We start from the raw sequence: 15,927 nt of genomic DNA, 5'->3' as shown, positions 1-15,927 counted from the left end.
ATAGTTTGAGGACCACTGCAGTGTGCAGGGTCAGTGCTGCCCCTGAGTCCAGTGAGGATTGAGGTCCCCTACCCTCAACTGCTCCATGCATGGTCTGAGCTCCCTCTGCAGTGGGCATGGATACTGAGAGATACCATCTCTGCAGTTCCTTGACTTTTCTCCACCCACCCCTCCAAGTTCCTGCTCCTGGTCCCTGGGAGGGGGGTTGCCCTTCCTGTGGGACCTGCCTCTCTCTCTCAGGATCCTGTCCCCAAGATCTGTGGGTCACAGGACTCTGGTCCAGCTATGGGTGCCACTCCCTAGAGATACCCCAGGAAGAGCATCTGATCAGGAAGGATGCTGATCGCGAAGATCTGGGGTGTCACCCACGGTGGCAGGAAGTGGCAGGACCCTGTGGGAGGGCAGGCAGAGGCCAGCACCCTGTGCCATCTCAGTTGAGTGCCCGGTGTTCGTTGCAGGCAGCATGGCAGCCCAGGTCACCCTGGAGGATGCCCTGTCCAACGTGGATCTGCTGGAGGAGCTGCCGCTGCCAGACCAGCAGCCCTGCATCGAGCCGCCACCCTCCTCGCTGCTCTATCAGGTAGGTAGGGGGCTGCAGGGGGAGGCCCCCAGGCCAGAGGAACCCCCGTGACACCCACCTCCGCTCTGCCTTCCAGCCCAACTTCAACACCAACTTTGAGGATCGAAATGCCTTTGTCACGGGCATCGCGAGATACATCGAGCAGGCCACGGTCCACTCCAGCATGGTGAGGGCCACTTTCTGGGGGTCCAGAGGGGCTGCTCTGGGTCTATGAGTGGGGTAGGCTGCTGGGTTTGTGGTGAGGGGGCTCATGCTGTGCAAATGTGCTGGGTTCAGTGGCTGCTGTTTCCTGCAGTTGGGGTGCTACTCCAACCCATGCTGACCTCACACTGCGGTCCCCCAATGGCATAGCTCTGGCTCTCTGCTGGGCCAGTTCCTGATCTTCCTGATTGTCTGCCCCAAGGGACTCTGCTTATGGTGGGTAGAGTCACAACCTGCATCTCTCTCCTGCTTCCTTTGCAGAATGAGATGCTAGAAGAAGGCCAAGAGTATGCCGTCATGCTGTACACCTGGAGGAGCTGCTCCCGCGCCATTCCGCAGGTGCCTTTGCCCACACCATAGTCCCAGCCATCATCAGAACCACCTCTTGGTCAAGTCTCACCCATCCTGGCAAGCCCTGCCCATTTACATAAGCCACACCCTCTCCACCATGCCCAAACAACAAGCCCCACCCATTATTGCAAGCCCCGCCCACTCACCATCCCCTCCCTATCAACACAAGCCACCACTCATTAGCATAAGCCACACCCACTCCATCATGCCTCTGCCCAACACAGGAGCGGCCCATGCAACAACCCCACCCATGGCTTCAAGCCACCGCCAAATCAAACAAGCCCTACCCAATAAGACGTACCTTGACAAGCCACACCCATTCAGTATCAAACCACACCCATTACCTTAAGCCACACCCATTCCATATTAAGCGACACCCATTACCTTAAGCCACACCCATTCCATATTAAGCGACACCCATTACCTTAAGCCACACCCATTCCATATTAAGCGACACCCATTACCTTAAGCCACACCCATTCCATATTAAGCGACACCCATTACAAGCCTTACCCACTCCATCTCTGCCCATCATAAGCCCCTGCCTGTCCAACACAACCTACTATTACTATAAGTCACACCTGATCAACCAAGCCTGCCCACTCAGACACCCTGCCCATGATAAGCCACACTCACTCAGTGCCAAGCCCCGTCCATCACCATAAGCCACACCATAAGTCAAGCCTCCCCTACCATCCACTCATCAGCCATGTGGGGGTCATCTGCTAAGCCCCATCCATCATCACAGTCCCTGCCTTTGTATACCAAGCCCAGGCAGATCCAGACCACCCGCACCCCAATGGTTATCATGACTCCAGCTCATAACCAGAACCCCACTTGTCTCAGTTAAGAACCCTCACTCACTGGGGGGCCGCAGAGATGGCATGGAGGTAGGGTGTTTGCCTTGCATGCAGAAGGACGGTGGTTCGAATCCTGGCATCCCATATGCCCCCCCCCCCCCAGCCTGCCATTTCTGAACGTAAAGCCAGGAGGAACCCCTGAGTGCTGCTGGGTGGGAACCCAAAAAGAATCCAAAAAAAACCAACCAACAAATAAAAACAAAACAAAACAAGAACCCTCATTGGAAGGCCAGAGAGAGGCCAGAGAGATAGCACAGTGGTAAGGCATTTGCCTTGCATACAACCGATTCTAACAGAAGGTGGTTCTAATCCCGGCATCCCATATGGTCCCCTGTGCCTGCCAGGAGTGATTTCTGAGCACAGAGCCAGGAGGAACCCCTGAGCACCTCCGGGTGTGACCCCAAACAAAAACCAAAAAAAAGAACCCCACTAACCTCAGCTAAGCCTGGTCCATCCACACAACCCCCGTCCCAGTCTTAATGCTCATCTGTATAACCTCTACCCTGCGGTGGGATATCCCCTGGGCAACTCCCTGACACCCTCTTTTCCCCTGTCCCGCCCCCCCCCAAAAAAAAACCCCACCTATATACACACAATCTCTCAAAGCCTCTGACACTCGACTCTCTCCTTTCCAGGTGAAATGTAATGAACAGCCCAACAGAGTGGAAATCTATGAGAAAACCGTGGAAGTCTTGGAGCCCGAGGTGACCAAGCTGATGAACTTCATGTACTTCCAGGTAAAAGGGCAGCTTGTGCAGGGGTGAATGCAGACTGCGGGTATTGGGGCGCTGGTGGACTGGAGGAGCAGCCCTCAGCCTTTCCAACCAGAGGGCCCGAAGCCCCACAGTCTGGCCCACTGAGCCCTGGGAAAAGGCTTTGGTTTCACTTCTGTGAATGTGGTTCTTGTTTCTTCCATCCAGGCTGCTCCGAGGGCTTGCCTGCCTGTCAGCTTGTCTGACTTTAGGGGTTCCTTCCCCCCAGCCTCATGCCTGGCCCCTGGGTGACTGACATTATGCCTACTGGCTTATGAGAGGAGAAACTTTCAGGATCGTTTTTTATTCTTAGAGTAGTTAGGAGGAAAAGTCCTGCTGTGTACCCCCTTATTTTAACCTGACACTTGTAGCCAGCCCCTGTTCCTTAAACAGCTCAGTGGAGTGTTTGGCTCAGTAATTGCTCGACCCACCTAAAAAGCACCCAGTTTTTTAGGGAAGTGGCTATTGGTCTTGAACAAAACCAGTCAGTTCCGGAAACGATAAAACCGGCTTCTTTTTTGTTGTTTTTTTCTTATTTTTCTTGGTTTTGGGGCCACACCCGGTGACTCTCAGGGGTGACTCCTGGCTATGCGCTCAGCAATTGCTCCTGGCTTGGGGGACCATATGGGATGCTGGGGGATCAGGCCACGGTTCATTCTAGCCTAGTGCATGCAAAGCAGATGCTCTATCGCTTGTGCCACCACTCCAGTCCCAAACCGGCTCTTTTAGACATGAGATATGGGGGTGGTGATGGCAGGTAGTGAGGAGTTTTGGGTTCTGGCCTGAGCCACTGTGCATCCTTATGTCCCAGACTCAACCCTCTGCAGTCCCCGGAAAAGCTCCCCTTTACCTTCCCCAGAGTGAGTCAGAACCACTGATGGGGCCTCAGTCCTGGATCTTGCTGCTTTCTTTGCATCTTCTAGGCCACAAGGCAGAAAGCTTCTATGGAGCCAGAGAGATAGCACAGCAGGGAAGGCATTTGCCTTGTACACTGGCATCCCATAGAGTCCCTTCGAGTACCACCATGCATGATACCTGAGCGCAGAGCCAGGAGTAGACCCTGAGCACTGAAAAGTGTGGCCCAAAAAGTTAAAAAAAAAATGGGGGTGGGGGGGCCGGGCGGTGGCGCTGGAGGTAAGGTGCCTGCCTTGCCTGCGCTAGCCTAGGACGGACCGAGGTTCGATCCCCCGGCGTCCCATATGGTCCCCCAAGAAGCCAGGAGCAACTTCTGAGCGCATAGCCAGGAGTAACCCCTGAGCGTCACAGGGTGTGGCCCAAAAACCAAAAAAAAAAAAAAAAATGGGGGTGGGGTGGGGACAGAGCAATAGCACAGCGGTAGGGTGTTTGCCTTGCACACGGCTGACCAGGACAGACCTGAGTTCGTTCCCCAGCATCCCATATAGTCCCCCAAACCTGCCAGGAGCAATTTCTGAGTGCAGAGCCAAGACTAACTCCTGAGCACCTTCGGGTGTGGCCCAAACACCAAAAATCAACAAAAAAGTTTAAAAAAAAAACCCTGGGACTGGAGAAATAGCATGGAGGTAAGGCGTTTTCCTTGCATGCAGAAGGACAGTGGTTCGAATCCCAGCATCCCATATGGTTCCCCGAGCCTGCCAGGAGCGATTTCTGAGCGTAGAGCCAGGAGGAACCCCTGAGTGCTGCCGGGTGTGACCCAAAAACCAAAAAAACAAAAAACAAAAAACCTTCAGGGGCCAGAGCAGAGAAACAAAGCAGGGAGGGCATAAGTCTTGCACGAAGCCAACTTGGGTTTTATCCCTGGCATCTCGTATGGTCCCCTGAGTCTACCAGGAGTGACTTCTGAGCTGTCCCCTCCTTACCTCTGGCAGAGAACTGCCATCGAGCGCTTCTGTGGGGAGGTACGGCGGCTGTGCCATGCTGAGCGCAGAAAGGACTTCGTGTCTGAGGCCTATCTGATCACGCTGGGCAAGTTTATCAACATGTTTGCCGTACTGGACGAGCTCAAGAACATGAAGTGTAGCGTCAAGAATGACCACTCGGCCTACAAGAGGTGAGTCTGGCTATGCCCTGCTCCATCCATCCATCCATCCACCTATCCACCCATCCATCCATCCACCCATTCATCCATCTACCCATTCATCCATTCACCCATTTATCCACCCATCCGTCCAGCATCCACCCACTCATTCACCCATCTATCCATCCACCCACCCACCCACACAATTCATCCACCCACTTATTCATCTATCCACTATCCACCCACCCACCCACCCACCCATCCATCCATCCATCCATCCACCCACCCACTCACACATCCATTCACCCACTCATCCACCCATCCATCCAGCCACACATCTATCCATTTACCCACCCACCTATCCATTCATCCACCCACCCACCCACCTACCCATCAATCCATCCATTCATTCATTTATCCATCCATCTATCCATCCACCCACCTACCTACACATCCATCCATCCATTCATCCATTTATCCATCCGTCCATCCATCCATCCATTCATCCATCCATCCACCCATCCATCCATCTATCCACCTACCCATCCATCCATCATCCATCCATCCATCCACCCACCCTCCCACCAGTTGTGGCCAGGCATGTGCTGTTCTGCCATGCCTCAGCAGGTGGCACCAAAAGTCTCTGAGATGCCACAGCTCATGCTCAGCGTTCTGCAGCCCTGGTGTCTTGCAGCCCTATTAGGCTTAGTCCCTTACATCCAGCACTGCTAGGAAGGAGCCCCCAGACAAAATCTCAGTCCGGGTCTGTGAAGACCTGTGAATCATGTATTCTTTTTTGTTTTGTTTTGTTTTTGTTTTTGTTTTTGTTTTTGTTTTGGGGGGGTCACATCCGTTTGATGCTCAGGGGTTACTCCTGGCCAAGCACTCAGAAATTGTCTCTGGCTTGGGGGGACCATATGGGACGCCAGGGGATCAAACCACAGTCCTTCCTTGGCTAGCGCTTGCAAGGCAGACACCTGACCTCTAGCGCCACCTCGCCGGCTCTTAATGCATGTATTTTTTTTTTTTTTTTTGGTTTTTGGGCCACACCCAGCGATGCTCAGGGGTTACTCCTGGCTATCTGCTCAGAAATAGCTCCTGGCAGGCACGGGGGACCATATGGGACACCGGGATTTGAACCAACCACCTTAGGTCCTGGATTGGCTGCTTGCAAGGAAAACACCACTGTGCTATCTCTCCGGGCCCCTAATGCATGTATTCTTTTTTTTTTTTTTTTTTTTTTTTTGGTTTTGGGCCATACCCGTTTGACGCTCAGGGGTTACTCCTGGCTATGCGCTCAGAAATTGCCCCTGGCTTGGGGGGACCATATGGGACGCCGGGGGATCGAACTGCGGTCTGTCCTACGCTAACGCTTGCAAGGTAGACACCTTACCTCTAGCGCCACCTTCCCGGCCCCTAATGCATGTATTCTTGACACTCCGAGGTGTCTCCCCTTTCAGTGCTTTGGGGTCCCAGTGATGTGTTTGTTAGGGGATAATGGTCTCTACTATGCAGAGGGCAGAGCTCGGGGCCACAAAGGGTGGGCATATTTCCATGCCCCAGGGCGTCTAGACCCTATCTGATAAGACCCTTAGAGTGATCTTATATTTCCTCCTCAAAGTCTCTTTCGCATTAGAAATTTCACAGGGGGGCCGGCAAGGTGGCGCTAGAGGTAAGGTGTCTGCCTTGCAAGCGCTAGCCAAGGAAGGACCACGCTTCAATCCCCCGGCGTCCCATATGGTCCCCCAAGCCAGGGGCGATTTCTGAGCACTTAGCCAGGAGTGACCCCTGAGCATCAAATGGGTATGGCCCAAAAAACCAAAAAAAAAAGGGGGGGGGCCCGGAGAGATAGCACAGTGGTGTTTGCCTTGCAAGCAGCCAATCCAGGACCAAAGGTGGTTGGTTTGAATCCCGGTGTCCCATATAGTCCCCCGTGCCTGCCAGGAGCTATTTCTGAGCAGACAGCTAGGAGTAACCCCTGAGCACCGCCAGGTGTGGCCCAAAAACCAAAAAAAAAAAAAGAAAAAAGAAAAGAAATTTCACAGGATCAGGTCAACTGCAAGTAAACCCTAACTAGAGACAAGTCATCAATACATTTATTGGAAGACATTAATTTGGGGGGAGGGTTGGAACCACACACAACAGTATTCAGGACTGAGTCCTGCAGGGACTCAGGGGACCCTATGGGATGTCGGGGATTGAACCCCCTGGGAACCCCTGAACCTGGCCAGAAGTGATCCCTTGAGTACAGAACTAGGAGTCCACCCTGAGCACTTCCGGATGTCACCCAAAACACTAACAAAACAGGAAGAAAACATGCTCAGGAGCCCTTTCTTAGTTCCTTCCCTGCAGCCTCAGTACAGTTGAAGTCAATAAAGAGAACACTTTTTGTTCTGTTTAGTTTGGGGACCATACCCCATGATGCTCATGGGTTACTTCTGGCTCTGGACTCAGGAATCAGTCCTGGCAGGCTCTGGGGATCCTATGAAATGTCAGGGATCGAACCCGGGTCAGCCCCATGCAAGACCAGAGCCTGACCGACTTGCTCTGGCTTCAAACCCAGGGCTGCCCAGTTCCTGCGGAAGATGGCCGACCCACAGTCTATCCAGGAGTCGCAGAATCTCTCCATGTTCCTGGCCAACCACAACAAGATCACACAGGTCAGGGGTGTTTGGGGCTGGGATTGGTGGGCACAGGAGGGCATGGGAGGGCACGGGCAGGCATGGCCGGACCTCCGGACCCACTGTCTCCCTCTGTGTTGCTCCCAGTCTCTGCAGCAGCAGCTGGAGGTGATCGCCGGCTACGAGGAGCTGCTGGCCGACATCGTGAACTTGTGCGTGGATTATTACGAGAACAGGATGTACCTGACGCCTAGTGAGAAGCATATGCTGCTCAAGGCACGTGGTGTGGGGTCTCCCCTGTCCCTGGGCCTAGGGACCCCGGGTGGCAATATGATCAGGGTGACACTGCTTCCTGGCATTGGGACCCTGGGGTGGGTGGGCGAGGCGGGGTTTCCGTGCCAGTCCAGATGGGAAACGGAGGTGGCAAAAGACAGCCCCCCCCCCCCACACACCTCCCTGCACCATCACAGCCCTGAGGAGGGAGGATTTTGCCTCCTTAATAGACTGGGCTGGAGTGGTAGCACAGCGGTAGGGCATTTGCCTTGCACGCAGTTGACCCAGGACAGACATGCTGATCCTCGGCATCCCATATGGTCGTCCAAGCCTGCCAGGAGCGATTTCTGAGCACAGAGCCAAGAGTAACCCCTGAGCGCCACCAAGTGTGGCCCAAAAACAGACAAAAAAAAAAAATAGATTGAGTCTTGAGGGACCCAGAGAAAACACAGTTGGGGTGGATGCTTCTCTTGCACCCAGCAAATCTGGGTGCAAACAGGCACCCCATATGTTTCCTCGGGTATCTCAAGGAATAATTCCTGAGTCCAGAGTTAGAAATAAACCTTGAGCATTGCTGGGTGTGGCCTCAAAACCAAACCAAAACCATAAAGGATTAAGTTTACAGGCCAGAGATAGTACAGCAACAGGGTGCTTGGCTTGTACTCAGCAGAACCGGGTTTGGTTCCCAGGTGGTGCTCAGGGATTACTCTTTTTTTTTTTTTTTTTTTTGGTTTTTGGGCCACACCCGGCGGTGCTCAGGGGTTCCTCCTGGCTGTCTGCTCAGAAATAGCTCCTGGCAGGCACGGGGGACCATATGGGACACCGGGATTCGAACCAACCACCTTCGATCCTGGATCGGCTCCTTGCAAGGCAAAGGCCGCTGTGCTATCTCTCCGGGTCCGCTCAGGGATTACTCTTGACTCTGTGGTCAGAAATTGGTCCTGGCATGCTTGAGAGACCATATGGGATGCTGGGAATTGAACCCAGTTTTATCCTGGGTTGTTCATGTGCAAGGCAAACACCCTACCATTGGGCTATCACTCTGGCCCTTCTTAGCTATTTCTGATAGCTCTGGATCAGCCATGTTGCTTGGTTGAGTAGAGCTATGGCTTAGCCTATACACTGCAGAAATATGGGAGGGAGGGAGGGAGGGAGGGAGGGAGGGAGGGAGGGAGGGAGGGAGGAAGGAAGGAAGGAAGGAAGGAAGGAAGGAAGGAAGGAAGGAAGGAAGGAAGGAAGGAAGGAAGGAAGGAAGGAAGGAAGGAAGGAAGGAAGGAAGGAAGGAAGGAAGGAAGGAAGGAAGGAAGGGATTCATTCAGGGACTCCTTGCTGATCTCTAGCACCACTGGGATCTATCCCTGAGCTCCCCAATATTTTTGAAGGAACTAGAGTGAGTTTGCCATTTCACAGCTGCACCCTAGTTGCTGTCCCCAGGGGTCCAATTTTCTGCCCCTCTGCCCTACTTCATTCAGGTCATGGGGTTCGGCCTGTACTTGATGGACGGGAGTGTCAGCAACATTTACAAGCTGGATGCCAAGAAAAGGATCAACCTGTCCAAGATCGACAAGTATTTCAAGGTAAGCTCACTCACTCTCTGCCCTTGGGGAGGAGGCACCTGACTTTGGGTTTGCTGTATGGAGCCTCAGGAATGTCTGAGATCAACCACAACCCTCTTCCTCCCGCATCAAGTACACCGCATAGAGTTAGGTTTGGGGGAGCCCAGCAAGACCCTTGGGTGCTCTGCCAAGCCAACAGTGACCCTGGCCCCGCAGTGCCATTCCCTGGGTTCCCCACCACTGCCTCACACACTCTGCCTTCCTGTGATCTCTTTGTGAAGACAACAGTGACTTCCAGTCCCTTTTGGGAAGTTCGGGACACTGTGGCCACACACGGCGATGCTCAGGGATCTCTCCTGGCAGTGCTTGGGGGATCCCATGAGATACTGGGATTTGAACCCAAATTGGCTGTATGCAACCCTTCCTGCTGTGCTATCTTTCCAGTCCTTCAGGCCTCTCTCTTTTTTCAACATATTTTGTTTGTTTGTTTTACTGGGGAGTCACACCTGGCAGTGCTCAGGGCATTTTGGGAGGGGGGGCCAGAACTTAGCATATCAGTGGGGCGTTTGCCTTGCACGCAGCCAACCCGGGATGAACCTGGGTTGATTCCCGGCATCCCATATGGTCCCCCAACCCTGCCAGGAGCAATTTCTGAGGGTAGAGCCAGGAGTAACACCTGAATGCCTTCGGGTGTGACCCCAAAACCAAAATAAATAAATAATAAAATGTTTAAAAAAAAAAGAAATTATTTTTGGCAGGCTCAGGGCACCATATGGGATGATAGGGCCTCAACCTGGTTCGGCCGCGTGCAAGGCAAATACCCTATTTGTTGTGCTATCACTCTGGCCCCTATTTTGTTTTCTTTGGGGGCCTGCTTTTTCTGTTTTATTTTGGCGAAGTGTAGAATTAAATAATTAACGATGGTTGCTGGATAGGTGTGGATGGATGGAGGAATTTTTCTTTGCCATCCAGGCCACGTGGCTCCGCAACCCCCATTCAGCTGGCGGGTCCCTGTTTGGGCGCCAGATGTTGCATTAAATAATTAATGATGGTGGTGGATGGTGAAGGATGGATAGAGGGATCTTTCTCTGCCATCCCAGGCCACTTGGCTCCGCAACCCCCATTCAGCTGGCGGGTCCCAGATTTAGGTGAACGGCGGAATCAGACTCATCCAGAGACAGGCAATCAGGATAGCATCAACTTTATTCATGCCCTATTCACCACATGTGTGTGGCCTATATCATAACCTTTCAAGCATTTGCTATTCTTAGCTAGCCCTACATCTTAACTCCTTTCAGCCATCTTCCCTTTGACCTCCATGATGGCCAAAGTCCAAAAGAGCAGAGACCTACTCCCCTGGGTCAAAGGCCTTATATAACCTTTCAAGACCACGCCCCAGAATGGGAGGGTCTCAGGTAGGTACACCTAAATTCATGGTGGAGTTACAGCGAAGCTCAGGGGTTATTTCTGGCAGGCTCAGGGGAGCCCTATAGGATGCCGAATATAAAAACCCAGGTCGGCTGCATGCAAGGCAAGTGACACTATTGCTCCAGCCCAAAAACTATCAGGGTTTTTCGTTTTGTTTTGTTTTGTGTTTTGGTTTTTTGCTTTGGTTTGGTTTGGTGCTCAGGGCTTACTCCTGGCTCTGCATTTTGGACTCACTCCTGGCAGGTTCGGGAGAATCATGAGAGATTCTGGTGGATCCAACCTGGGTTGCCCACATGCAAGGCCAGTGTCCTAACTACTGTACTATCTCTCTAACCCCAGGTATAAAACTCTTCTATAGCAAGCTCTGCAAGCCATTCCCCCAAAGCCCATATTAAAAAAGGAAATAAAGAGCCGGAGAGATAGCACAGTGGTAGGGTATTTGCCTTGCATGCAGCTGACCCGGGAGGGACCAAATTCGATTCCCAGCATCCCATATGGTCCCCCCCCCTTCAGCTAAGGATGATCTCTGAATACAGAGCCAGGAGTAACCCCTGATTGCCGCCAGGTGTGACCCCAAAACTAACCAATCAATCCTTGAGTTTTAAAAAAAAATAAAAATGGGGTAAAAAAGAAAACCAGCATTTTCTAGTTGTTTATTTTTAACATCCAGAATCGAAGCTTTAATTTTAACCTCAGGGATCCAGCCACCAGGTAGGTTAATTTTGACACTTCGAGGCACTTTCTCACATCCTATCTGGTTCAAGCGGATGTAGGATGTATTTATAGCTCTTTGCCTCCGTTCTCCGGATGCAGCATTCAGTGCTCAGTAATTATCTGCATTACTCATTCGCGCCACAGTGTCTTGGGGGAACAGAACACACATAATGACCCTTTTTTTCTGTTGTCGTACTTCTGACTACAGCAGCTCCAGGTGGTCCCGCTGTTCGGAGACATGCAAATAGAACTGGCAAGATACATCAAGACCAGCGCCCACTACGAGGAGAACAAATCCCGGTAGGAGGCCTGGGAGCTGCCCCCTTAGAGCCTTTGGCCCCCTGGCGCTGTGGGACACTGTGTCTTCACAGAGATGGCGTCTAGCTCGGAACCTGGCGCTGCCCAATGTAGTTTCTGCTGTGGGAGCCGCAAGCGTTGAAATGCATTGGAAATGCCTTAGTGAGCCTGTGGGCGCTAAAAATGTAGTTTCAAGGGACCGGAGAGATAGCATAGTGGTAGGGCTTTTGCCTTGCATCCAGCCAACCTGGGGTGGACCTGGGTTCCATTCCACCATCCCATATGGCCCCCTGAGCCTGCCAGGAGCGATTTCTGAGCACAGAGCCAGGAATAACTACAGAGTGCTGTGGGTGTGACCCAAAAAACAAACAAACTAAAAAACTAAAAAAACAACTTTACAGGGGCCAGAGGATAGCATGGAGATATGGCATTTGCCTTGCATGCAGAAGGATGGTGATTCAAATCCTGGTATCCCATATGGTCCCCCGATTCTGCCGGGAGCAATTTCTGAGCCAGGAGTAACCCGAGCGCTGCCGGGTGTGACCCAAAAACCAACCAAACAAACAAACGAAAACAACCTTACGTTGACGTAAAGTGAAAAAAAATAGGGGCCAGAGTGATGCACAGCAGTAAGGTATTTTGCCTTGCATGTGGCCAACTGGGATGCACCTGGGTTTGATCTCCGGCATCCCATATGGTCTCCCGAGCCCGCCAGGAGCAACTTCTGAGTACAGAGCCAGGAGTAACCCCCCCCCCATAAAAAAGGTGAAGAAAAAAAAAAAAAGAACTCTGGTCAGCATGTCTAAGGCAAGAGAGCTAACCACTTGGTAGCTCTCTGGCCCTTGTTCTGTTGACTTTTGTTTTGGTTTTGGGGCCACATCCAGGGGCAGCACCCAGGTGTTACTCCTGGCTCTAAGTTAAGAAATCACTCCTGGCGGGCTTGAGGGATCCCTTTGAGGGATCAAATCTGTATCTGCCACATGCAAGGCAAATGCCTTCCCCATTGTGCTTTCTCTCCGGCCCCCTACTCTGTGGCTTTAACTGTGTCAGGAGTGGAACCCTAAGCACAGGGCCCTGCAGCACCCCCCTGGATAAGCCATTGCCCCCTTAAGGCCCTTCCTGTGTGGCTGATGGTGAAGCCCAGACCTGGTCTCAGGACACTCCGCTAAGTCCTCTGGCTTCAAGGTGCGGCTTGCCCTCATGTCCCCAACCCCACCCCACCCCAGGTGGACCTGCACATCGTCCAGCAGCAGCCCCCAGTACAACATCTGTGAGCAGATGCTGCAGATCCGCGAGGACCACATGCGCTTCATCTCGGAGCTGGCGCGCTACAGCAACAGCGAGGTCAGTCCGGTCATGGCAGCTGTGTCATGTCTCCTCCTGGAGAAATGCCAGGCGCACTTGCCACCACTCCTAGTTTCTGACCTAGTAGGTCTTCCGTTGTCGGAGACAAGCCAAGGGGACCCCAAGACAGGATGGGTGCCTCTGAAAGGGAAGGGATTTTCCTGCACTGAGGTGGGTGGGTGGGTGGAAGGGAGGGAGGGAGGGAGGGAAGGAGGGAGGGAGGGAGGAAGGGAGGAAGGGAGGAAGGGAGGAAGGGAGGAAGGAAGGAAGGAAGGAAGGAAGGAAGGAAGGAAGGAAGGAAGGAAGGAAGGAAGGAAGGAAGGAAGGAAGGAAGGAAGGAAGGAAGGAAACTATGGAAAGGAAGGAAAAGAGGGAAGAAAGAAAAGTATGGAAAGGAAGGAGGAAGGGAGGGAAGGAGGAAAGGAAGCAAAGGAAAGAAGGGAAGGAGGGAAGAAAGGAGAAAAGAAAGGAAGGAAAAAGGAAGGAAGCAAGAGAGGGAGGAAGAAAGACCTAAATCCCAGGCTTAGAAATATTATTGGGGTTCTCAGACTAGGGCCAGGAGTGGGGTGAAGGGAAATGCCAAATCCTCATTGTGGGGCTTGTTTTGTTTTAAAATTAATGAACTTAGGGCAGGAGCGATAGCATAGTGATAGAGTCTTGCACGTGGCCAACCTGGGAAGGACTCGGGTTCTATTCCCAGAATTTCATATGGTCCCCCGAACCTGCCAGGAGTGATTTCTGAGCACAGGGCCAGACATAACCCCTGAGCGCCACCTAGTGAGGCCCCAAAACAAAATAAAACGAAACAAAAAATTCCCCCAAATAGAATGAATGAACTTGAAGCCAGAGTGATATAACTGTGGGTTACGGTGCTGACCTTGCATATAGCCAAACCAGGTTTGATCCCAGGATCCCAAGCCAGCTGCATATCCAGATGTCGCCCCAAAAACAATTAACTTGGGGGCTGAAGAAGATAGTATAGCAGAGAGGTTTTTATAATGCATGCAGCCAACCTGGGTTTGATCCCTGGCATGACATAGGATCTTATGAGCCCACCAGAAGTAAGGCCTGAACATCTGTGAGTGTTGCAAAAAGCAAACAAAAAAAGAACACCCCAACTTGGGCTGGAGCAATGGCGCAGAGTGTAAGGCATCTGCCTTGCCAAAATCTAGCCTAGATGGACTGTGGTTCAATCCCCCAGCATCCATATGGTTCCCCCAAGCCAGGTAGCAAATTTCTGAGCACATCGCCAGAAGTACCCCTGAGTGTCACCAGGTGTGATCCCCCCCCAAAAAAAACTAAAACTTAATTTGATGAGGCCGAAGCAATAGCACAGCAGTAAGGTGTTTGTTGTCTTGCATGCAGCCAACCCGGGCAGACCTGGTTCGATCCCCAACATCCCATATGGTCCCCCAAACCCTGCCAGGAGTGACTTCTAAGCACAGAGCCAGGAGTAACCCCCCTGAGCGCCGCTGGGTGTGACCCAAACAACCAAAAACATAGAAATATAAAACACTAACTAGGGCTGGAGAGACAGTCAAGTGCGGGAAGTGTTTACCCTTGCATGCAGCCAACCCAGGTTCAACTCCTGTGCGTTCCTTCCCGCACCAGGTTGTCACGGGCTCAGGCCGCCAAGAAGCCCAGAAGACAGACGCTGAGTACCGGAAGCTGTTCGACCTGGCACTGCAGGGCCTGCAGCTGCTGTCCCAGTGGAGTGCCCATGTCATGGAAGTGGTAGGTGTGGGCCAGAGAGGTGACTCAAGGGTAGCGCAGTGGGCAGTGCATGTGCTATGCCTGCGGGCAGCCTGGGGCTAAGTCCCACATGCTGAGTGAAATCAGCCTAGAATCCTGTCGCCAGGATTCGTGTGTGTGTGTGTGTGTGTGTGTGTGTGTGTGTGTGTGTGTGTGTGTGGCTCTATATGTCATATTTTTGGACATGCATGGGATTTTTTGGGGAGGGATTTTTTTAGGCCCACACCCAGCAACCCTCAGGGGTTACACCTGACTCTGCTCTCAGAAATTGTTCCTGGCAGACGCAGGCGACCATATACGATGCCGGGGATCAAACCTGGATCCGTCCTGGGTCGATCATGAGCAAGGCAAATGCCCTCTCACTGTGCTATCACTCCGGTCCCATACATGTTTTGTTTTGTTTTTTTTTCTGTTGTCTTTTGTTTGTTTGGGGACCACAACACAGCAGTGTGTTGTTACTCCTGGCTCTGTGCTCAGGAATCGTTCCTGACGGTGCTAGGTGTAGAATTAAATAATTAATAATTATGGTGGATAGTGAAGGATGGAGGCCTTTGTCCTTAGGCCCTGGCCACGTGGCTTCATCCCCCATCAACCGGCGGGTCTGGGGTCCAGGAAAGCGACGGGTATTGAACTCACTCACAGGCAGGCATCAGGAAGCATCAACTTTATTCATGCCCTATTCACCACATGTGTGGCTTATAGCATAACCTTTCAAGCACAGCCATTCTTCGCTAGCCCTGCATCTTAACTCCTTTCAGCCATCTTCCCTTTCACCTCCATGCTGGCCAAAGACCAAAAGGGCAGAGACCCCAAAAGGCCCAAATCCCCTGGGTCAAAAGCTTTATCTACCTTTTCCAAGACCCCTCCCAGGAATGGGCGGGGGTCTTGCAGGTAAGGTCAAGTTACCTAGGGAAAAGGGTGGGGGATGAGGCTTCAGCTAGGGACCTACCCTATGGGATGCTGGAGATCAAACCCACGTTGCCTGCATGCAAGGTGGAATGCCCTCCCTGCTGTTCTATCGCTTCTGCCCCACACATGTGTGTTTGTGTGTGGACACACATGTGTGGGAAGTGTTCATATTGAGAGATCAGTATGCAAGGATGATCTCCCAGTAGCCAGAGCACTAGGCATACGGGAAGGGGTGCGATGTTGGGCCCCTCCTGGGCTCTGTTCTCAGGGCCTGTATAGTCTCAGGGACTGAA

At 52.4% G+C, this 15,927-nt stretch overlaps 1 protein-coding gene across 1 annotated transcript in view; it reads left to right on the top strand.

Moving 5' to 3' along the window:
* The first annotated feature begins 434 nt into the window (after nt 1-434).
* Nucleotides 435-15,927, top strand: part of CYFIP1 (cytoplasmic FMR1 interacting protein 1) — a 48,992-nt gene continuing 33,499 nt past the window's right edge. The window contains 11 exon segments of the mRNA XM_049782666.1: nt 435-580; nt 657-746; nt 1,043-1,120; nt 2,628-2,729; nt 4,592-4,773; nt 7,304-7,400; nt 7,509-7,637; nt 9,107-9,211; nt 11,541-11,632; nt 12,856-12,973; nt 14,585-14,707. Of these exon segments, the coding sequence (XP_049638623.1) occupies nt 464-580; nt 657-746; nt 1,043-1,120; nt 2,628-2,729; nt 4,592-4,773; nt 7,304-7,400; nt 7,509-7,637; nt 9,107-9,211; nt 11,541-11,632; nt 12,856-12,973; nt 14,585-14,707 (1,233 nt within the window). The 5' untranslated portion in view covers nt 435-463.

The sequence above is a fragment of the Suncus etruscus genome, chromosome 11 (assembly GCF_024139225.1).
Source record: "Suncus etruscus isolate mSunEtr1 chromosome 11, mSunEtr1.pri.cur, whole genome shotgun sequence".
Taxonomy (NCBI): domain Eukaryota; kingdom Metazoa; phylum Chordata; class Mammalia; order Eulipotyphla; family Soricidae; genus Suncus; species Suncus etruscus.
The sequence above is the reverse complement of the archived record's forward strand: the minus strand, read 5'-3'. Positions and strand labels throughout refer to the sequence as shown.